At 37.1% G+C, this 23,888-nt stretch overlaps 2 protein-coding genes across 5 annotated transcripts; one reads left to right on the forward strand and one right to left on the reverse strand.

Annotated features, from left to right (window-relative positions):
- The first annotated feature begins 12,202 nt into the window (after positions 1–12,202).
- On the forward strand, positions 12,203–17,662 carry LOC143857292 (uncharacterized). Of its 4 annotated transcripts, XM_077367711.1 has the most exons (7): positions 12,203–12,449; positions 14,492–14,546; positions 14,822–15,046; positions 15,216–15,284; positions 15,391–16,702; positions 16,824–16,951; positions 17,162–17,662. In XM_077367711.1, exons 3-5 carry the CDS (start codon positions 14,930–14,932, stop codon positions 15,514–15,516), a joined length of 312 nt encoding a protein of 103 aa, XP_077223826.1. In that variant the 5' UTR covers positions 12,203–12,449; positions 14,492–14,546; positions 14,822–14,929; the 3' UTR covers positions 15,517–16,702; positions 16,824–16,951; positions 17,162–17,662. The 4 variants fall into 4 exon arrangements, 3 of the variants coding, with proteins under 3 accessions (XP_077223826.1, XP_077223827.1, XP_077223825.1); XR_013238578.1 differs by lacking the exon at positions 14,492–14,546 and having other exon boundaries at positions 14,822–15,111; XM_077367712.1 differs by lacking the exon at positions 14,492–14,546 and having other exon boundaries at positions 14,822–15,130.
- A 500-nt stretch (positions 17,663–18,162) lies between these two features.
- On the reverse strand, positions 18,163–19,514 carry LOC143857384 (heavy metal-associated isoprenylated plant protein 39-like). Its single transcript, XM_077367816.1, has 3 exons — positions 19,388–19,514; positions 18,875–18,956; positions 18,163–18,413 (listed from the first exon to the last, which is right to left on the reverse strand). Exons 1-3 carry the CDS (start codon positions 19,394–19,396, stop codon positions 18,268–18,270), a joined length of 237 nt encoding a protein of 78 aa, XP_077223931.1. The 5' UTR covers positions 19,397–19,514; the 3' UTR covers positions 18,163–18,267.
- Between the last annotated feature and the right edge of the window lie 4,374 nt (positions 19,515–23,888).

Here is a 23,888-nt window from a genome sequence, read left to right on the forward strand (position 1 = left end):
AACCATTTTTTTTTGTTGCTGATTTTATTCCCACACTATAATAGGATGAACCAAACTGTCCATGTGATGGAACAATGTAAATAGGTTAAAAAAATCATTTCGATAGGATGATCCTAGCCCTCTGATCTATGGAGGAATTTTGTTTTAGAATAGAAGTTGAATATACCTGTGCCTTCAGAGAAAAAGTTGATTGAAATTCAATGAAAGGAGAAAAAGTTCAAAAGCTTGCAAACAGTGATGATACGAATCAAAGAAGTGGGTGTGTGGGTATTTATAGGAGTTGAGGCGAGGATCAATTTAGAAACAAAAATCGAAAGGGAAATCGGATTAAATGGGGACGTTTTAATTCTATATTTAAACAAGGATGCTCATTTCCATTCAGATGATTTTAGAAACCAAACCGTTTTTTTTCTGGAAAGGAAATTCAACTAAATTTGCATTGGAGTGGAGATTAAATGGGGAGCCATATAAACCTGGATTTTTTAAAAAGTACGGTACTGGCCCACTCCATAGGCTGATCCAAACCGTCCATTTGTTGGGCCACAACCTAAGCAGATTGTGCCCCAAAAATCATTTCCATAGCATGTTCCTAACCCTCTGATCTATAGAGGGACTGCACATTTTGGAAACTTCAGTAGATCGAAGGGTTTGGATCATCCTATGGAAATGTTTTTTGGGGCGCAACCTAATTACGCTGTGGCCCGAGATATGGAGGGTTAGGATCATCCTATGCAGTGAGCCGTACCGTACTTTTTAAAAATACGGGTTTGTACAGCCACCCATAGTATAATTTCTATGGGGGGCAAGAGCTAAGTTAGATTTTTTTTTATTACCTTTCCACGTGAGGACTATTTTGCTCGAGTGATCTTTTATGTGTATTTCTGCTTGCTCTTTATTTTTGTTTTGTGATATCTGTTATCTTGGCCCCATGACTGCCTTTGTCATGGTCTTTTTCTTTAGTAATAGGAACAATTATCAATGGGGGACAAACATTAGGCGAAATTATCAACTGGACCCATGCTTTTCAAAAATTATCAACGAGGGACAAAAGAGGTCTCGTCAGTAAAAGCTGGACGAAAATGCCCTTTGGCATTTACAACACGTTTTGACCTTGTTTTTTCCTTCTTCCCTCTCTTTTACTTTTCCATTATCACCTTTTTGATTTTTTACCCTACTGGTCATCTTCCTCCTTGTTCAGCCACCATTGTCCTGGCAAATCTTGAAAACTTGAATGTTGAGTTCTTACCATCTATATCAAGGTTTTGTTTTTCTATTTTTTTAGGGTTTTGCACTATTTTTCATCCCACTGTTTCTGATTTATCTTGTTTAGAATTTAAGCGGTTTGTATTTTAGGGTGTGTTCTAGAGATAATGCATTGATGGCTTCACACACTTTTTTGGAAGGCTAGTGGTTGTATAAGAAAAACTTGATGTAATACATGAATGGATGGGTACACATTTTTTGATTTACTTAAATTTTTTTTGTAATACACAAATTGGGATATAATACATGATGAAGCACATTTAATGAAAACAACATCCATTTCTTTTGTTATTTCTATCATGAGCAGAATTGTAATGTCATTAGAAGAGTTGCTATAGGCAGGGGTTTTGTAGCAGAAGGGGTTTATCAACTCTCTAGAAGGGGGTTAGTAACTCTCAAAAGTAGGGTTACCAATTTTCGAATGGGCTTATCAAGTGCTTGAAAATTGGTCGAGGGTACTCGAGTTTTGGAAGGGGTTTTTAAGTCTCTAGGATTGAGGTTATCTAGTATAAAAAATGGGCTTACCAATTTCTGAATGGGGTGATCAAGTCCCTAAAAATTGGCCAAGGGTACTGGAGTTTTGGAAGGGGGTTTTCAAGTCTCTAGGTTATCTAGTATCAAAAATGGTTTCCGAATGGGCTTATCAAGTCCTTGAAAATTGGCCGAAGGTACTGGAGTTTTGGAAGGGGGTTTTCAAGTCTCTGGGATTGGGGTTATCAAGTATTAAAATGGGGTTACCAATTTTCGAATGGGCTTATCAAGTCCCTGCAAATTGGCCGAGGGTACTAGAGTTTTGGAAGGGGGTTTTCAAGTATTTGGGGTTGGGGTTATCTAGTATCAAAATGAGGTTACCAATATACGAATTGGCTTATCAAGTCCCTTAAAATTGCCCAACGGTATTGGAGTTTTGGAAGGGGGTTTGTAAGTCTCTGGGGTTGGGGTTATCCAGTATCAAAATGGGGTTACTACATTCCGAATGGGCTTATCAAGTCCCTTATAAACACGTTTTTACTTCCTGTTTTTTTCACTCGTTCATTCTCACTGTTTTTTTTCTTTCTACCCTACGATTCATCTTCCTCATCCTCCATTGAAATGGAGAAGGAGAAATGCAAAACCCTAAAAGAAATGAAAAACAAAACCTAGATATAGAGAGATAGATGGCAATGAACTCACGTTTCAAGTTTTCGAGCTTTCCTGCCTCCAATGGTGGCTAAATGATGAAGAAAATGACTGGTAAGGTAAAAAAAACAAAGTTGAAAATGAAAAAGTAAAAAAAAGAGGGAAAAAAGAGAGAAGAGGGAAAAGTGGAAAAGCAAAACGTGTTGCTTAAGAAAAGAGCATTTTCGTCCAACTTTTAATGACAAGACCTCTTTTGTCCCTCGTTGATAATTTCTAAAAAGCATGGGTCCTGTTGATAATTCCGCCTAATTTTTTTCCCCCGTTGGTAATTGTTCCTTAGTAATAAAACAGTCACCCGTTCCCAAAACAAAAAGGAAGGAGAAAAAAGTGATTATAGGAAAGTGGAAAAAGAAACTTGCCTTTTCGTGTTCTAAAGCAAAAAAAAGGAAGATATTTAGGCAAATTTCAAGGTAAAAAAACTGAGTTAGGCTTTTAGAAATGGAATATAAAAAAAGGTCTTTCACCCCCTTTTCTTCCCTAGACACCACTGTAGCCTGAAAGGTGTAGTCATAAAAAAAATCTAGAGAGGTCGCACATGTACGAAAGGGGGTTGAATATGTCACTTCCCCAAGGAAAAAATAAATTTTTATTAATCATATTAAAATTTTGCTATCCGGATTCTCACATGTGAAAGCCAGCACGAAATGGCTTTCTGCAAAATTCACTAGCAAATCCCTATCTTTTTTGCTTGCGTAATCCTTCCTAATAGATGAAACTAAATAATGGATCAAACCCAAAACCAAAAAACCTGCAACCTTTTTCTTGCTCTCTCAAACAAAGATCATACAAGAGATAACCCGAGAATACCGAAAGAAAACCCAAGAGTAACCCGAGAAGAAACCCAAGAAAAAAAACCCGTTTTCCTTTTCTCTCTCTCTCTCTCTCTCTCCCTTGGGCAGCTGACACACTCAAGCCTCTCTTTGTCTCCTCTCTTTGCAGACACAAAAAGAGCCTCCAATGGTTGTTACTTTAGGGAGGATTTTATACTCAGGTTTTCTAGAACATAAAAAGTTTCTATTAAGCCTTCTTTCCTTCCCACCCAAGCAATCCCACCGTAGGTGGGAAATAAGGCAACTTTTCCAATACTAATGTTAAGAGGAAAGGCCAATTTTGTTCCAATATCACTCTCTTTTGAATCTCGACTTTATGTCGCAGTGGTGGGCCCAACAGAGTTCTCTTCCTTTTGAATCTTGACTTTAAGACGCAATGGCAGCTCGCAATGGCAGCTCCAACAGAGTGCTTTGGCGGTCATGTTCTTTTATAATATCTATGCATTTCCCCTGTTGTTACTATGTTGATACTCACAAATATTTGTCTTGGGAATTTCTTGGGAGGGTATATCTCAGGATATTTTAATTTTTAAGTTAATTTTGATTTTTTATATCAGGAAAAAAACTAAAAAATATAATATCTAAGTATATAAAATTTTAAAATTTAAGTGTAAGAGTAGGGCAACAAATAATATTGTAAATTTATGTAGATATTTTGGGATAAAAATTTAAAAATGAAGATTTCTAGATGATTTTTCAAATGTTAGAATATGTGAGATCCACCGTTGGATTAGGTGTAGATCTCACCGTTAGATCTTCTTGTGGGAGATTAGGCAAGTTGGTTAATGAGGCAACCCACTAGAATAGGCAGCTAGATTTAATTAGTAAGTAGATTAGATTAGAATATTCCATCATTATCTCTTTCCATAGTCTACTTGATCTCTTTCTATGTTTATCATGTATGTGCTCAATATAAGCACACCTTGAGCTCTATTGTAAATCATCCAAGAATTAGCGAAATCTTCTCCTAATTTTACAATTTTGGTATCATTTTGGTATAAACACTTCATAGCAATAATTATGAGCAATGATAGATACAAGGGAGCCATTGCATAAAGAGCCAAAAAAGGGCTCTTCATTGGATCCACGTCATTTTCAGTTACAATTTAAAATTGGTTGAAAAAGTAAAGTCAGTTTACATTTGATGACGTGGATCCAATCTAGAGCCCTTTTTTTGCTCTTGATGCAAGGGCTCCCTTGTATCTATCATTGCTCATATAAAATATCCCAATTTTATAAAAAAATATTAGAGATATTTGTGAGTAGGCTACACACGACCATTAATCTACTGAGTGAATATGACATGTCTCTATCAGTTTTAGAAGGTGTTGCTATGAATATTGCAATTCCCTTGCAATTGGAACTTATTTCATGTGTGTGTGTGAACTCCTTATCTCCATGATAAACACTAATGGCATAGTCCAACAGTCCACTTCTCATAGTCATATGACGAAAGGACATAAAGAAATAGAAAAGGAGGATTATACAGTAGAGGAAATACTTGTGCAGATGATACGGTGGAATACAGGCCATCATAGCCACAAAAATAGATCAATAATTTGCATACATGTGGATTTGATTATTCTTTAGCACCATTAATAGGTTACGAATGGTATATTTGTAGGGTTTTTATTGTTTTTCTCAATTAGGCCTTGTATAAAGGCCCCACAATCTATAACCCCATTATTATACATGCAAGCCTTATTTGTTTTGCCATTTGGTCTTCCATGTTAGCCCCACTAGTAGACAAATGGTTAGTAACAAGTGGGGCCCATTAGTCCTTTACTTAAGTACCCATTGGCAGTTTTAGATCACTTAACTGATGAGATCTTACTTCTTTTCAAAAAAAGAGAAATCTTTCTAGGAAGAGGTTTTTCCTTTCTTATTCGACAAAGTAAAAAGAAAGAAATACCTCTCTTGAGACCTTTTCGTCCACCAAATGGGCCCTAAAGTTGAAAAAGGGTGGGTGGAAATTGGAGCAAATTATAGTTATTGGAAGTCAAGAATGCGTTTCGATCTACTTTCAATTAATGTTGAACTTTGGAACATGGTTGAAATTGGATACACGCCTCTAACTAAACCATTTGAAAAATGGAGTGTGGTGGAAAAGAAACAAGCCAACTTGAATTATAAGGCGGTAAACACTCTTTAATGTGCTTTGTCTCTGGAGGAGTTTGGTAGAGTTGCTCTCTTTTACTCCGCCAAACAAATTTGGGATACACTTGAAGTCACCCATGAGGGAACTAGTCAAGTGAAAGATTCCAAGATAACCCTCCTTAGAAGTAAATATGAAAATTTTCCAATGTCTAAAGATGAAAATATTTTGGAAATATATACTCGTTTTTCTTCTATTTCTAATGAATTAGCTAATCTTGGTAAACCTATTGCTAATGATGAGTTGGTAAGTAAATTGCTTAGGTCTCTTCCAAAAGGTTGGGATCCGAAGGTGACCGCCGTATTGGAGTTAAAGGACATAAAAACAATCACCTTGGAGGAGCTTGTAGGATCACTCATCACCCATGAGATGCTTCTCTCTAGCCGAGAAGAAGACGAAAAGAGATTTAAGGAGAAGGATAAAGGCAAATCCATTGCCCTTAAGGCCAAGGCATCATCTTCATCATCTTCATCTAGTGCCGATAGTGATGAAGAAGAAGCCTTGAAGAAATTCAAAAAACTTTGGAAGAAAGGAAAGAAAGATAAGAAGAAGGAGGAAGGAAAAGGAAAAGAAATAGCGGAACTCCGGTGTTTCCAATGCAAGAAGCCCTTACACATTAGACCGGATTGTCCCCTTCTAAAATCTTCTAAGTACAAAGGAAAGAACAATTGGAAGAACAAGAAGAACTTGGTTACTACATGGGATGACCAAGGAAGCGAGAAATCCAAAAACTCAAGTGAAGAAGAGGATGCTCACATCGCCATCACGAGCTACAAAGAAGATCCAAATATTTGCTTCATGGCTCTTGCACATAAAGAAGAGGTATGTTCTTCATCTAGTGATAATGAAAATATATCTTATGATGAAGTATGTGAGACATTGGATTCTCAAATTTTAAAAAATAAAGTTCTCAAAAAATACATTTCAAAACTTGAAAAAGAACTTAATTGTTTGAAGGATGTTCATTCTTCCAAAACTCAAGTTGAGCTTGATTTGAAAAATTCAATACTTGAGAATGATACCCTAAAGGGGAGATTAGGAGAACTTAAAAATAATATTTTGAAATTTCAGAACATACCAAGTTCATCCAAATTATTTGAAGATGAGAAAATGAGTTTTTGCACCAAATAACTCATCTTCAAAATGAAAATGAGAGGCTTAGGATATGTCTAAATGGATTTATGAGTGGAGAAAAAATTATAGACATAATCCTTAGGAAGACTAGTTCTAGAAATGGTTATCATAAGAAAACTAACCTTGCTAATCCATCCATTAGGTGCCATTATTGTGGGCTTCATGGCCATTACCAATTTCAATGTGTATCCAAATGGAATGGAGATAATGGTAGAACCAAGAGATCTTGGTTTCCCAAACCCCCTACTTGATTTTCATTTTGAAAATAAGTTAGATTAGGGCCTTAAGCTTATCTATTGAACATCTTAATTGTTGATGTATGGTTTTGAAAATCCCCTCTTGTGTTGTATTTGTATTCCAAATAGGGGGAGTTCTATTGTAGATTTTTTTCTTGATAAAGGGGGAGTTTGAATTGAATATTTTTATCCCTTTTTCTCTTGCCTCTTGCCCCTTCTTTTTGTTGATGATAAAGGGGGAGAGAATTCTAGCATATTTGATAACCAAATAGGGGGAGAGAAATGTGTTTGCTTTTATTAGAAAATCCTTTGTGCTTGTCATCATAAAAAATGGGGAGATTGTAAGCCCAATGGTAGAGTGATTGCCTTTGTGGTGTTCCAAGACTTTGGAACCCTCATATCAATCCCATCTATGTGTGAATTGAAAGTCCAAAAGGCCCAAAAATCAAATTAGCAAAAATCTGGAAAATCTGCTGAAATTAGGCTTCTCAGAACTCCGAGAGAATTCTCGGAGCTCCGAGCTCTGAACTCCGAGAATGTCCTCGAAGCTCCGAGAAATGGTCCAGGGATCAAATATTCAATCCCTAGATGCTTTCTCGGAATTCTGAGAAATTGTCTCGGAACTCTGAGAATGGTCTGAAGGCAAAAAAACATAGCCGTTGGGACTTCTACGAAATTACCACTATGCCCCTGTAACGGTCACATTTGGTTTTTGCCTATTTATATGTGTTTTAAACTTCACCAAAACCAATCCTTTCACTCTAAAATATTATTGGAACATCCTAAGAGTGATTCAAGCTTATTTTTGTGCCTCTCAACCTCTAGATTAAAGATTTGGATTATAGGCTTTATTTCTACATCTTCTTCAAGTGTGTAAACCCTTGTGAGGGATTTTTCTTTTCTTCAATCATTGTAAGAAGGGCAAGGGTTGATGGAGACGCATAGCCATCTCCACAGAGCGAGTGGCGAGGACGCAGAGCTATCCTCAGTGTATTTGGGTTGATTCCCCTCCGTTAAGGGAATCGGACTAGTGAAGCCATCAAGAGTTCTTGGTGGAGTGGAGTAGGTCCTTGGTTTGGACCGAACCACTTAAAAATCTCCGGTGCACTCTTTCTTGTCTCTTTTACTTTTCATTGCACTTGTGATTTTTTATCTTCCGTTGTGCTTAAGTTTGTTTTTTTAATTGCCATTGTTGTTTTTAGCTTCCGCATTTTGTATTTTGGCAAAAGTTTTAAAAACCCTTTACACACTCCACTTTGGGTTACCATCTAGGGCCTATGAGTATTTCATTTCTTTTCGTAAATATATATATAATTTCTTCTTTAAATTTGCCTGGTTACCCGCGGGTATACTCGTACCCGCCCGAGTGGGTTCCAGGTTCATGAAAGGCTACCCGTACCCGTGCCGGTATTTCTTACCCGTACCCGCACGGGTTGTACCCGTACCCGCTCGGGTTACCCGTTTGCCAGGTCTAAAAATGAGTATGAATTTTGGGCATTGACATCTAATCTAATAATATATAAATAAAACGGAATGTTGTAGCAAGTGGCAATCCCTATCCCTTTTTATATTTTCCCCGTTTTTCCATTTTCCTGCTTTCTCATCTTCCCTTCCACTTTTACAATAAACCCCCTTCTTATAAGGTTTTAACTTTTAAATGCTCTTTTACTATGTATTCAATTGAGCTAGTTGCAATCAACAGAAAGAGGGGACAACAAAAAATTCCTGGCCACGCATGTCTCTCAATCTCCACGCATCTTGACAAAAACTTTCAAGAGACGAAAGGCATCAAGATTTTTTTAGAGCAATTTCAAGAGATGCAAACTTTTAGAGAGACAGAGGGAGAGGAGATTTTGCTCCTAGGTGTGGACCCCGATCCCGAGGACGAGTGCTGAGGAATGAGTCCCCTGCAATCCTCAAAGATCTCCACATGAATGAAGATATCTACCAAGGAACTCTCAAAATAGGTGCCACCCTCATAGCATTGCACGAGTGGCGATACAAAATGAGAAGATATCTCTTGATCCGGAGCCGGGGCTCGAAACCAAGACGTACCTAAAATAACTCAGAGTCGCCATCCATGGATAGGCCATGGAACCCAAAAACAAATCCTCTATGCAATGTGGGCTCGTGCCTGATTACGAATGGAGAAGGTCCGAAGAGCACCCCCAATTCGTCCGAGTGCAACCACTTGGTCTCTTATGCCATTTATTATTAACCTTGAAGAGCCTTGGGCGAAAATCATGTAAAATAGGAACAAATATTCCCGAGTGGACGTCTACCTAAACATGCATGACCCGGGGATAAGATAATAAGCATGCACAAAATAAATGGAATAAGTGTCACCTAATCACAGCTAGGTTATGAGTGACATGCCTAATTGGTGTCTAAGTTCTGGTGGGCAAACACATGCATGCTACAGCTAAAGGTATAAGATCTATACATGAAAGTAAGAAAACACAACAAAACATACAATATGATTCGATACCACATACGACGCAACACAACAAATCATAAACTCTAAAAGATTTCACCCGATTCTTTGGATGGTCTGGTATTCATCCAAAGCTGCCTACGTATCCCCGCCTCCACGAGAATCAAAGCAACGTAATTCTTCGCACATATTCTAAGCTATGATGCCTAAGACATTTAGACATCTATCCTAGACTCGACCTAAAAGACCGGACTAGTTAGTAAAGCTTCTTGTGTGATTATTTAAATTTCAGTGGATTGTGGATTTTTAGGACACCCTATATGCCCTAACTAAATGCAGGTTATCCCTAAGCTAATGCAGGTGGTTCCTTCAACCTATGTGTAACTAGGTTGTGTGTCCTAAGAAAAATAATAGGATCACTAACGCATCGTAGACCTAGTCATCAGTCGGCGATGTAAATCGCCAACTGACCGGACGGAGGCGTAATAAACTCCTAACTCTAACACAAACACACAACAACCACAACAATCAAACAACATATCAAGGAGAAACTCCTAACTCCAAAACTCTCTATCTAGGACAAATTCTTAACTCTAGAGGAAGATCTTTTTGAAAACAAAGTTTTAAAAGTTCTTTGAATGATTTTTGAAAGATTTACAAAGTCTATTTACAAAGTTTGACTGGACTTGGGATAAAAATCCCAAACTGCACTACGTACCTCGTGAAAGAGGATCAAGCCAATGTAGTTCGGAAATAAACTCTCCTACTACGCTCATAAAAATCTTTAAAGCATTTCAAATGACTTAAGGTTTTTGATATTTTCAAATATTTTTTATGTTTTAAATTTTTGATGTTTTTGAGTTTTCAAATATTCCAATATTTTTGAATTTTTAAATGTTTTCACTTTTTTGGTCAAAGACCTAAGGGAATACACAAAGCAACACCCAAGGGCCAAACCCTAGGGCTAACAGGGGAAACCCCTAAACCGGGTAAGCTAATGCCAAGGAAAAGAAAATGATCTAAGATCCTAAATAAGCAAAGCTTTAATAAGACTGAGTTAGTCTCTAACCAAGATGAAGTAACAACTTTAAAGGAGAAACTCCTAACTAACAATACTAAAGAGGTGGTGCAAATGAGTCAGAAATTCTCTAATAACACTACCAAAATTAGGGCAAATAAGTCAAAGACTCGCTCTAGAAGAATGGATTACTCTAACATGAGTGTCTCAGCTAGGGCTGCAAATGAACCGAGCTGGCTCGCGAACATGTTTGGGTTTGGCTCGTTAAAAGCTCGGCTCGGGCTCGTTCGTTTACTAAACGAGCCGAACACGAGCCCAAATATTAGGCTCACCAAAATAAACGAGCCGAACTTGAGCTTTATATAGTTTGGCTCGGAAAAGTTCGTGAGCTTTTTAGGCTCGGTTCATAAACGAGCCGAGCCGAGCCGAGCTTTAAAGCTTGGATTATGTTTGTTTTTTATATACAAAATAAAAGAATGTGGGTTGTTTATTACAAATGAAGGTTTGGCCGAGTGGTTAGGGCATTGGATTTAGAGAGGGCTTGGGTTCAAATCCCACATATGTATGTTTTTATCATTCTTGAGACGAGACGAGCTTAAGCTCGGTTCGTTCTACTTAACGAGCCGAGCCGAGCCCGAGCCGAGCTTTCTCGAATATTTCACGAGCCGAGCCGAACTCGAGCCTTCTTAAAAACTAAACGAGCCAAGCCCGAACACCCCAAAGCTCGGCTCGGCTCATTTGCAGCCCTAGTCTCAGCTGCCAAGGGGGAGAGAGAGAGAGAGAGAGATCTCCCTCCCTCCCTTGGCAGCTGAGACACACTCAAGCCTCTCTTTGTCTTCAAATAAAAATTATCACCATTTTATTAGATTTAGCCGAGGAGCGTAGAAATATCATTTCCCTTCGACCTGTTTGGATTTCAGGAAATTTTTGGGAAAAGTTTAGAGAAGAAATTTTTTTCCAAAATTTCATGCATGCTTTTTCATTGTTTGATTACATATGGAAAAATTGACTTGAATCACTTCAACCAAGTCAAGTTTTTTAGCATAGACCTTTAATTTTTACCGATAATCTTAAAATTTATCATTTCCTTCAACATTGTGGAAATGAAAAAAAAATCCTAGAAAAATTTTCCGTAAGAAATATTTTTCCAGTAATCGAAACGGGGCCTTCATGAAAGCATATAATGTGAGTTAAATTAGGCTTTGACAAAGACTAGCTAAATGCAAATGAAACACCATTACATAATCAAAATATCATGGATACTCTTTTTTGTTTTTTTCAAAATATAATTTTATTATTGAAAAGGGGAATGCGACCAGCTTGGTCGATAGAACATAAAAGTATAAAAAAACACTCGACATTCATGTTTAATCCAATCCATTTGCAATGCTCAATTACGGTAGGGCAAACCAGCCTTATACGGCTTAGGCCATGTTCATTTTAGATTACGACGACAATGGTGAGTGCCAAACTAATTATTGGACTCAAAATTACATTTAAATTTGAGTCCAATAATCAGTTTGGCACTAGGGGCGGCAAAGGCACATATAGCATGAGCGCCTCCCCCCCCCCAAATACTTGCACAATTCCTTTATGCTCCATGGTTGTACATGCATGCTAGTAGTTTTTAGTGGCCATGGCACCCCCCAACACTACAAGAAACATTGGAAATAGCGGCATTCCGGTAAACCATCGCTAATAATATATATGCATCCACGTTCATAGAAAGAAACGTCGGTGTATGGATGTGCCCGCACGAAATCCTTCACCCGCCGTAAAAGTTTCTTTATTTATTTTTACCGACGTTATTAAAACGTCATTAAAGATTAATATTCTTCGATGCTTCTTAATAAAACATCGGAAATAAGTTTAATTTATCTTACTTAATTATTTCGAATATACCCACGTTTTATAAAACGTGGCTGAGTCATAAAACACTGGCCTTTCATTTGTAAACGTCGGAGCTTAGTGTTTAAACATTTAAGTGAAAATTTTCGGGCTTTTTCTCTCCCCCTCGCGAGACTCTAGATTTTTTACGGGCTTGAGAGAAAATATATGTCCGTTCTTCTCTTCTCATTTTTTAGGGTTTTTTCATTCCCACGGCATCTTTCTTCGTTGGATTCCTTCCATCCGTGCAAACCCTAAATCCTGGGTATTTTAGCTGCCAAATCTCTCTAATCTCCCAAATCTCTCTTAGAAGGTACGTTATTAGAGTTATTTCCATTTTTTTTGGGCTGCAAACCATTTGGGGTTTTTTAGTTTTTTTTTCTGTTCAAACGAATTTGGGTTAATCTCATCCCTAATCTAACACATGTAATCTATCTTTTTAGGATTTTCCTAAGATTCTCTTATTGTAATATATATTTTAGGGTTTTTCTTTGATTATTATATATCTTTTAGGGTTTTTCTCGTACAAAGGGCTTTTATTTATGGTCTTCTGTTAGGGTTTTGTCACATTCTCTGATCTTAAACAAATTCTATGCCTATTTTTCTACTAAAAATTGGGCCTAAAATTTGTTTTAGGGCCATTTTACATCAAAAGATACAGAGCCTCGATGTCTTTTTATGTGAAAGGCAAAAATTACCTTGTAAAAAGTGGGTAGGTTTTCCACAGATTTTTTAGGCCTTTTATTTACAAATGATTAACTACAATGGTGCTTTAACTCTCTGGATGAACTGATGAAGTGGGTTTGGAACTGTGGATTGAGAGAAGCTTTAAATTGTTGAATTTTAGGTCTCATGCTTCTCCTTCTTGGGTTTCTGTATCTTTTCATTTCCAAATTATATATTTGATGAAATGCATGACCGGCAACTTAAAATTATAATGGTACTTTAAGTCTCTCTGTGTGTGTGGAGTGGTTTGGGAACTGTGGATATCTTTGCATTTGCATGTTATCTGTTTGATGAAATGCATGACCGGTAGTCCATCATGAATCCATATCTTTTTCTGCAAATTTTGCATATGCAAGACATAAGTTTACTGAAATGTGTGAGAGAGAGGTGCCCACTAGCACACATTATATGGTCTGCCATTTTTACATTTGATGGCTTTATATTATTTGGAAAGGGTTAGACTTCAAAATTCTTTAATAGATATTTTGTGTTTTGATTTCTAATATTTGTATTGGATTTTTGGAATAAATATTGAATTAATGACAACTGTATCCAGAGAAATGTTTTACATAAAACTCTATATTCTTCTTCTTTTCTCCTTCCTTTATGTTGCATGAAAATTATATGCCCCATTCTTTTTACCTCTCTTTATCTTCTCAGATCTCTTCTTCCTCTTCTCTTCCTCTTCTCTTCCTTTTCTTTATGTTACACTACTATCCATTGTCTCCTGTCCATTTTTTTAATAGATATTTTTCCATCATTGTTTTCTTTTTCTACAATTGTAACCACAGCCATCTAGTTAAAGAATGATTAAAGAAGTATATCGAATAAAAGGGTGCCATTATTAAGACAGAGGACCAATTCATGTGTTACAATGGATTGACATCACTAATTTTTTGCTGAGAAATCGTTAGATATTTAATATTTGGGACTTCCTAGCCAATTTCCCATAGACATTTCACAGCTGGATTTTGCATATGAGGATAGCAGCACATGTTGACTTTTTGGAAGATTTTGTCTTATCCATTTAACTCATCTGATGTGGCTGTTCTCACAAGCAAAACCAGCCGTGAAATGACTTTTCACGAAATTGGCTAGCAAGTCTCTTATTATTTTTGAATTTTTTGAACCCTTTACACTTAAAAATGCTTTTGCTTTTGTGAGAATTCATAATTGGTGAGGAAATTAAAATACATAATTGGATTTAAAGATACAATCCCTTCCCACAAACCCCTGTTTGTGTTTATTTTTAATTTGGAAATTCCACAATATAGAGACTCAAATGTGTTTGTATTATTGTATTTATATTTTACGCATAGGTTTCTTAATCAAAATAACTAATGGGATAACATGATAGTATTTGGGTTTTTCTTCTCAGCTTTTGTAATCAAAATAACGAATTGGATTTAAATAAATAATCCTTTTTCTAAGGACTTTGCAATTGCTTTTTATGTTCTAAGAAGCTGAAATTGAATTAATTTTCTCCCGTTTCTTAATCATGCATAAACATTTGTTCAATGACCTGAACTACAAGTTGCTTCTCCAATTAGTATAAGCTGAATTTAGTACTACAAGGTTTTGATAATTGCACTAACTAACCTTTCCTTTCCTTTTTTATTGGCTTCTTAGAGCTTTTTGGGAATTGAAATAACATTTGACGGCTGGTTAAATAATGAAATACTAGGTGAGTTACTGCAATTATCAAAACATAGTACTGAAATATCACAAGCCTTTATTTTATTTTACCCATTCATGTGGCCATGATCTGTAGCATCTCTTAAGTGGAAGTGAGAATTTGACCCCACAAGAATCTACAATTTGGTTGTTTTTAATGATGTTCTTAATATTGCTTCTGTGTACAAAAGAGTGAATCATTTTCGTTTTTAGTCGCCCGTGCAACGCACGGGTCTGCAACTAGTTTATATAAAACTTGATTATTTCACCTTCTCTTTATTGCAGGCACAGATAAAGGACATCCAGACTCAGCATCCCTAGTCTTGGTCCTCAGTTGCCCCGGATGATGACTTAGGGCGGGTCTTTGGCAGAGAGAAACGGGGCAGGGTGCGCATGCTGGGACCTGGCCCTACCCCGTCTAGGTTGTTTGGCTCTTCGTCAGGCGGTAAGATGTGGCAGGAGAAGGCTGCATCACTTGAGAAGGCCAATGATCAACTGAACAATGAGGTGGTGCGTATGAGTGAGAGGCAGTCCTAAATGGAGCGACAGATTGCGACGCTACTTTCTTATTTTCAGTGCGTTCAAAGTAGCAATGTATGCATATATTTTATTTTACGTTTAATAGATCTACTTGTTCAGTCGTTCCTTCACATATCTATTTTGTTTTTTTTTTACTTAGGCATCCGACGATCTTACTCCTCCACAACAGCATGTACCCCCCACTAGCAGCCAGGGAGATGGGCTTCTGGTAAGACCGGAATAAATGTCGTGACTTTTAATCTATATCATATGGCAAAAACCATCCGAATTAAATAACATATGATTTTATTTCTGATTATTTGACTTTTTCTAAGGTCACATTAATGAGCATTCGACGACAGACGGTCATAGTTGCGCGTGGCATCTGTATGAGCGTCGATCCATCACATGTTGTTGATGACGAGCCATTAGGGGAGTTTTTCACCGAGGTTCTGGTTTGATAAGTATACTAATTTTTTTCAATACTTTTGCATTTCATTTGTTTTCAGGTAAGATCAGGATGGATTCTTTGACACGCCTTATGTTTGTGGCTTCCCTTGCACTTAATTGGTTTTTTTATGCATTGTATTACACTTCCTCATCTTATTGTCGTAGAACTTTTTGCTTTTTGTATATTTTTGCTGTTGGGGATGGTGATGGTAATGGTGATGGTGGGGGAGGTGGTGATGGTGATGGTGATGGTAATGGTGATGGCTGGGGAGGTCGTGATGGTGATGGTGATGGTGATCCTTTCCATTAAACACTCCATTTATTTTTTGTAAAATTATAATGTTCTATTAGTTTGGGGAGATATGCTTTTGACTTTATGAGCCTACAAATGAACTTATATTTCCTGTTTGGTTCAGAAATGAAACATGGATCTTTTATGACAAGAAAAAAATGCTTTATTGTTTTTATTATACTTACATTTGGGGATTTTAATCCATCCCCTCATTTGATTACTGGGCATATGGATGGGAACACCATAATCTTTGTCGATGAGCTACTTTTCAGATTTTCGAGCCAAATATTTCATTTCCAGCTTATGAGGTAAGAATCCAGGTCTCTTATTACTATATGATGAACCTAGAAGCATATGCACAGGTTTTGGATGCATAACTAGTTCATTCTTATTCTTAGAAGTACTTTAAAGCGCTTTAAAGCTTAACAAGCTTAACCTAGAAGTACTTTAAAGCACTAGTGAATTCTTATTCTTATTTAAGAAAAAAATGAGGGTGTAATACGTAGGAAGCATCTCATCCACTAAGGATAAAGACCATGACATCATGGAATAGTCATGGAAGTTGGAAGAATCCATATGAAGATATTCGCTCATGATTAATCTTTCCTTTAAATCCAACCATTTAAAGGAAAGGCTTGTTGACCTGTGGTGATATGGGCGATTGCAGAGAGAGCTCTAGCAGCATCTAGAGCAACAACAACAGTTGAGTAGCATTTCAGGGTTTTTCACCGTCGGGTCAACCACGATTTGGGGGGTTTCAGAACCAAAATCCAGCAATGATTTCTATAGTTTTAATATTGATATAATTAATATGCTTTGTATGTTGAATAGTTTGATGAAGCTCATGCCATGAATATGAGGAATTTGGATCAGGAGACCGTTAGGGCTTCAATCGAATGAATGATGTAAATCTCCATACACATGTTTTTATGTTGAATAGATAGATGAATCTCATGTGGTGTCAAGTGATATATTATCATTTCTATAGTTTTAATATTGACCTAATGTGCTTTCTATGTTGAATAGATTGATGAATCTCATGTCGTTGGGAATATGAGGAATTTGGATCGGGGGAACAATTATCCCCCACCACCTAATCAAGGATATCCGGAGGGCTCCAATCCAATGAATGGCTTCTACGTTGGAGAATCTAGGTACCATCTGTTGGTCTAATCTTCTCCATTGCTAGAAATATATAATTAATTTTATCCTGCAAAATAATGGCTTATGCAAAAGATTCTATGGGTTTTTTAGTAGGTAAGCCGGGGTTTGGCTAGCGGCTAAAAGTTTATTAATACATACTATATAAATCTATAATATATACTAAGCATGTTTTTTTCTGTTGTCATTCGTCATTTTCCAAGGAGGTGGAGGCCGAAGCAGTTCGTATTTGATGGAAAGAAAGAAGACGTGTTCATGAATGATGCCATGTTTTAAGGTACCACTCAAGGATTCAATTCCGAGATTAAGAAGAGTGCCTCCATTTTCACGCCGCCTTCATCACCACCATCTACCATCGATCTAAGAGGTAGATGGTGGTGATGACTCCTAATGGGCTAGTTGGAGGTAATGACTCCTAAGAGGTAGAGGTTCTTGCTTTGAGGACAGGTATAATGCAAGTTCATAGGGAGATTTTGGACTCTTTGGTGGTGGATGGTGACTTATTGGACATCATCTTTTGAACATCATCTTTTAGGTGAAAGTCTAACAGATGGGAAGACGAGAAGATTAAATTTTGCTTGTGACTTTAGCATGTTTACACATGTCAATGTATTGTCATTGCTTGTAACTTTAGCTTGTTTACACATGTCAATGTACTGTCATTGCTAGTTACTTTAGTTTGTTATATAAAAAGAATTTCTAAACATGGTTTGTGTGAATGCCATTTTAGAGTGGGGTTGTACTCAGAGATTCTATCCCAAACTCAATTCCAAATCCAAATACAAAATCTGAGGTATCCAAATGGGCCCTTAATTTCTGCTCCCAAGGGAGACAACCAAACGTAGTCAAGTGCCCACTATTTATACCATAGACTCCTATAATACCCCTACATGTCACAAATAAATTCTAGCCATCTTCACATCCCTTGGCTCCTATATTATACCATTTACTCTCAAATTCCATACACATTACACATCTCCATCTCCATCTCTCCCGTCTCTATCAAATTTGAATAAAAAGCTTGAGTGATTGTTATCAATTCTACGTCAGATTCTTATGACAATGTCACAAGCGCTTGTATGTTTGGACAACAACACCAAAATCCAATTAAAGAAGCTACCTACATGAAAACAAAGTTCCTTGCTTTCCAAGCAAATAAGAAATGTAAAATAAAGTGCTTGAATTCAGCAAGGAAAAGGTTACGTTACGAAATTAAAATGATAGATCTCTAGATTCAATTATTAGAATATTATGAGACATTACAAAACTTTATTTCACTATTATGCTATTTTTTCTCATCCCTCTTCTTCTATTTTTTCTCTGCTTTAGCTGGCCCAACTGACAGTATGTCTATTTTTCCTACTTTTTTCAACTTTTTCGCAATCGCGATTGGATCCATATTGCCTACGATCACCATCTCTTGCTTCTTAAGATCTGCAGCAATCGAGTCGACACCTGCGCAGGAAAAAATTAAAATAATCAAATAAAAATTATCACCATTTTATTAGATTTAGCTTAGGGTAGAAATATCATTTCCCTTCAACCCTGTTTGGATTTCAGGAAATTTTAGTCTGGCCGCCCCAAGTGTAATTCATGGCTCCGGCTCTGCTTTTACCCAAGCTTAGAATTTCTCAACGGATTGCGCAAGTAATTGCAATTATCATACGAGTAATCAGATAAATAAAATTATTACTACAAACTTATGAAATTCAATAAATTTTCACTTGGATACTAGGATTGCGTCCAATTAACATGATTCCTGAGTGCCGACAAGACCAAGGTCTCGATTTCAAGGTATCATGCCTCGAGCAAAATATGCTAGCATTTTTCAATTTCAATTAACCTGCATGGTATTTTTCATTTTTCCTTAAAATAAAGAGAACAATAGAAGGTAAAAAGGAAATTTTGATACATACCAACAATCTCAGCGACTGCCTCTACAGCTTTCTGCTTCACCTTGACGTCGGTCATGTATGTGATTTTTATCACCACCTTTTGCTAAGCATTAAAATTTAAAAGAAGAATGAATTAAACTTTTAATTACCCAAGCTTTATAAGATCCATCAATCAATAAAACAGGAGGAATGATAGATGCAGAGGGAGCCCTTGCATAAAGAGCTAAAAAAGGGCCCTTGATTGGTTCCACTTACCCAAGCTTTGTAAGATTCATCAATCAATAAAACAGGAGGAATGATAGATGCTAGGGAGCCCTTGCATAAAGAGCTAGAAAAGGGCCCTTGATTGGATCCACGTCATTGAGTGTAACCGTTTAAAATCAGTTAAAAAAGTAAATTTAGTTACACTTAATGACGTGGAACCAATCACGGGCCATTTTACAGCTCTTTATGCAAGGGCTCCCTTGCATCTGTCATTGCTCATAAAACAGATAATAAGCAAGCCATAATCGAAAAAGGAAAATTAGAACATACCTGTGACATCTTAGAAGGACCTAACAGAATTTCAATGAAATAAGAAAAAGTTGGAAAGCTTACAAAAGCAAAATGGCTTGAATTATAGACGTGGGTGGGTGTGTATTTATAGGAGTTGAGGGATGAGTTTTTATAATATTTATTGATGAAAACAAATATGCAGGTCCTTCCATTGCTTTCAAAAGAAAGGGTGGCTTTTGGTGACCTAAGATTGGTTTCTTATGAGGGAAGCAAAGCTTACTTGGGAACCAAGGCTCACTAGCTTTGACCTTCACTACTTTCCTCAGTGACTCTCTTTTACTTTGGTCAAGTTTTTTCTGCCGGAATTTTTTTAGTTCTTGGGACTTTTGTGGAATTTCTGCAGGAAACCCACGTTTGGTTGCTGGGCCCAAAATAATCCCAAGAACCAAAATAACCCCGCACAAAACCCTACCCTGGAAAAAAAAAGAGTACTCCCAAGAACCAAAAATAAGTTTGCAGAAGAATTTTTTTTCTTCCCAACAGTTCAAGCAACCAAACGTGGGATTTTTATTTTACCGGGATACTTCCAGGGAGTTTTTTTCCACCAATCTCCCAGGGAGTTTTTTGGTCCACAGAAATCTCAAGAACCAAAAAAATTCCAGCAACCAAACTCCATTTTATCCTATTCAAAGCCTCTTTGACTATTCTAAGTCATGATCGTATTCATACTCACAAGTATTTGCCTCAAGAATTTCTTGGCAGTTATTTTTAAAAAAAGTTTGGTTACTTTGGGGTTTATATCGGGAGATACTTCTAGAGAGTTTTTTTTCCAACAATCTCCCAGGGAGTTTTTTGTTCCACAGAAATCCCAAGAGCCAAAAAAATTCCATCAACCAACTCCATTTTATCCTATTTCAAAGCCTCTTTGACTATTCTAAGTCATGATCGTATTCATACTCACAAGTATTTGCCTCAAGAATTTCTTGGCAATTATTTTAAAAAAAAATTGGTTACTTTGGGGTTTATATCGGGAAAAATTGAAAAAATTATTTAAAAATATATAAAATGTACAATTTAAGAGAAATTATAAAGTAAAAACTATTGTAAAAATATGACGATATTATTGTCATATTATGACTATATTTTCACACTAAATGAAAATACTGTAATTTTTCTTTAAAATATCTAGATTATTTCGGGATTTTTGTCGTTTTAACAAAATGTCTAAATAAAATTGAGATATTTTTGAAAGGGAAATGATATCAGCGCTCCAATGTTTCGATATTGGAGCTAAGGTTCTCGTCATTTAGTAATTAAAGGGCTTGTGAGAGATTTTTGGGAACAGTAATAACCTTTTGACAGCCCTTTAAATACTAAAAGACAAGAAACTTGAGCTCCAATATCAAAACATTCGAGCGCTGATATCATTTCCCTTTTGAAAAGGACGAAGATATTTGTGGCTATAATAGTATTAATAAAGTATACAGCTATGTTACACCGAGTCAATTCAGTATGATCTGCTTTGGCCTTGTTTTTGGCTCGCATCAGACTCCATGGTGTTGAAAAACCATTTCTAAAAGCTCGCAACCATAGAAAGTAGAAATTTTGTATCCTAATTCCAAATCCAATTTGGAATTAGGGCCTAGGGATTGGGTTTGGTAATAAGAGTTTGGGCTTTGTCTTAGTAATGGGTAATTGCTTGTTTGCTGTTAATTATTATCCTTGTGAAAAAAGTTTAAATAGCATGACATACCCATCCACGAGACAATCTTAGACACCTTATGATTGGGCCCATCCGTGTGTTTTCAGAACAATGTTAAACAAGTGGGGCCAGCTCTAGAGATGCATTAGCGTAGAAAGTCTCACTTACCAATAGTTGAAGTATGGGGACTTGAATGTGAATTATTAAACCATCAAGAGTTCTTGGTGGAGTGGAGTAGGTCCTTGGTTTGGACCGAACCACTTAAAAATCTCCGGTGCACTCTTTCTTGTCTCTTTTACTTTTCATTGCACTTGTGATTTTTTATCTTCCGCTGTGCTTGAGTTTGTTTTTTTAATTGCCATTGTTGTTTTTAGCTTCCGTATTTTGTATTTTGGCAAAAGTTTTAAAAACCCTTTACACACTCCACTTTGGGTTACCACCTAGGGCCTATGAGTATTTCATTTCTTTTCGTAAATATATATATAATTTCTTCTTTAAATTTGCCGGGTTGCCCGCGGGTATACCCGTACCCGCCCGGGTGGGTTCCAGGTTCATGAAAGGCTACCCGTACCCGTGCCGGTATTTCTTACCCGTACCCGCACGGGTTGTACCCATACCCGCCCGGGTTACCTGTTTGCCAGGTCTAAAAATGAGTATGAATTTTGGGCATTGACATCTAATCTAATCTAATAATACATAAATAAAACGGAATGTTGTAGCAAGTGGCAATCCCTATCCCTTTTTATATTTTCCCCGTTTTTCCATTTTCCTCCTTTCTCATCTTCCCTTCCACTTTTACGATAAACCCCCTTCTTATAAGGTTTTAACTTTTAAATGCTCTTTTACTATGTATTCAATTGAGCTAGTTGCAATCAACAGAAAGACAGGACAACAAAAAATTCCTGGCCACGCATGTCTCTCAATCTCCACGCATCTTGACAAAAACTTTCAAGAGACGAAAGGCATCAAGATTTTTTTAAAGCAATTTCAAGAGATGCAAACTTTTAGAGAGACAGAGGGAGAGGAGATTTTGCTCCTAGGTGTGGACCCCGATCCCGAGGACGAGTGCTGAGGAACGAGTCCCCTGCAATCCTCAAAGATCTCCACATGAATAAAGATATCTACCAAGGAACTCTCAAAATAGGTGCCACCCTCATAGAATTGCACGATTGGCGATACAAAATGAGAAGATACCTCTTGATCCGGAGCCGGGGCTCGAAACCAAGACGTGCCTAAAATAACTCAGAGTCGCCATCCATGGATAGGCCATGGAACCCAAAAACAAATCCTCTATGCAATGTGGGTTCGTGCCTGATTACGAATGGAGAAGATCCGAAGAGGACCCCCAATTCGTCCGAGTGCAAGCACTTGGTCTCTTATGCCATTTATTATTAACCTTGAAGAGCCTTGGGCAAAAATCATGTAAAATAGGAACAAATATCCCCGAGTGGACGTCTGCCTAAACATGCATGACCCGGGGATAAAATAATAAGCATGCACAAAATAAATGGAATAAATGTCGCCTAATCACAGCTAGGTTATGAGTGACATGCCTAACTAGTGTCTAAGTTCTGGTGGGCAAACACATGCATGCTACAGCTAAAGGTATAAGATCTGTACATGAAAGTAAGAAAACACAACAAAACATACAATATGACTCGATACCACACACGACGCAACACAACAAATCATAAACTCTAAAAGATTTCACCCGATTCTTTGGATGGTCTGGTATTCATCCAAAGCTGCCTACGTATCCCCGCCTCCACAAGAATCAAAGCAACGTAATTCTTCGCACATATTCTAAGCTATGATGCCTAAGACATTTAGACCTCTATCCTAGACTCGACCTAAAAGATCGGACTAGTTAGTAAAGCTTCTTGTGTGATTATTTAAACTTCAGTGGATTGTGGATTTTTAGGACACCCTATATGCCCTAACTAAATGCAGGTTATCCCTAAGCTAATGCAGGTGGTTCCTTCAACCTATGTGTAACTAAGTTGTGTGTCCTAAGAAAAATAATATGATCACTAACGCATCGTAGACCTAGTCATCAGTCGGCGATGTAAATCGCCAACTGACCGGACGGAGGCGTAATAAACTCCTAACTCTAACACAAACACACAACAACCACAACAATCAAACAACATATCAAGGAGAAACTCCTAACTCCAAAACTCTCTATCTAGGACAAACTCTTAACTCTAGAGGAAGATCTTTTTGAAAACAAAGTTTTAAAAGTTCTTTGAATGATTTTTGAAAGATTTACAATGTCTATTTACAAAGTTTGACTGGACTTGGGATAAAGATCCCAAACTGCACTACGTACCTCGTGAAAGAGGATCAAGCCAACGTAGTTCGGAAACAAACTCTCCTACTACGGTCATAAAAATCTTTAAAGCATTTCAAATGACTCAAGGTTTTTGATATTTTCAAATATTTTTTATGTTTTAAATTTATGATGTTTTTGAGTTTTCAAATATTCCAATATTTTTGAATTTTTAAATGTTTTCACCTTTTGGTCAAAGACCTAAGGGAATACACAAAGCAACACCCTAGGGCCAAACCCTAGGGCTAACAGGGGAAACCCCTAAACCGGGTAAGCTAATGCCAAGGAAAAGGAAATGATCTAAGATCCTAAATAAGCAAAGCTTTAATAAGACTGAGTTAGTCTCTAACCAAGATGAAGTAACAACTCTAAAGGAGAAACTCCGAACTAACAATACTAAAGAGGTGGTGCAAATGAGTCAGAAATTCTCTAATAACACTACCAAAATGAGGGCAAATAAGTCAAAGACTCGCTCTAGAAGAAGGGATTACTCTAACATGAGTGTCTCA

This window comes from Tasmannia lanceolata, unplaced genomic scaffold (genome assembly GCF_043159265.1).
Source record: "Tasmannia lanceolata isolate RefF3 unplaced genomic scaffold, GAP_Taslan_0.1 ptg000024l, whole genome shotgun sequence".
NCBI lineage: Eukaryota > Viridiplantae > Streptophyta > Magnoliopsida > Canellales > Winteraceae > Tasmannia > Tasmannia lanceolata.

Bases quoted from the DNA above. Each gene is read 5' to 3' on its own strand.
- LOC143857292 (XM_077367711.1), top strand. From the start codon at position 14,930: ATGCTGGGACCTGGCCCTACCCCGTCTAGGTTGTTTGGCTCTTCGTCA. The intron at 15,047-15,215 runs GTGCGTATGAGT...TTTTTTACTTAG, and splicing joins ATCAACTGAACAATGAGGTG to GCATCCGACGATCTTACTCC. The intron at 15,285-15,390 runs GTAAGACCGGAA...ACTTTTTCTAAG, and splicing joins GCCAGGGAGATGGGCTTCTG to GTCACATTAATGAGCATTCG.
- LOC143857384 (XM_077367816.1), bottom strand. The intron at 18,414-18,874 runs GTATGTATCAAA...TTTCCTGCGCAG, and splicing joins GGCAGTCGCTGAGATTGTTG to GTGTCGACTCGATTGCTGCA.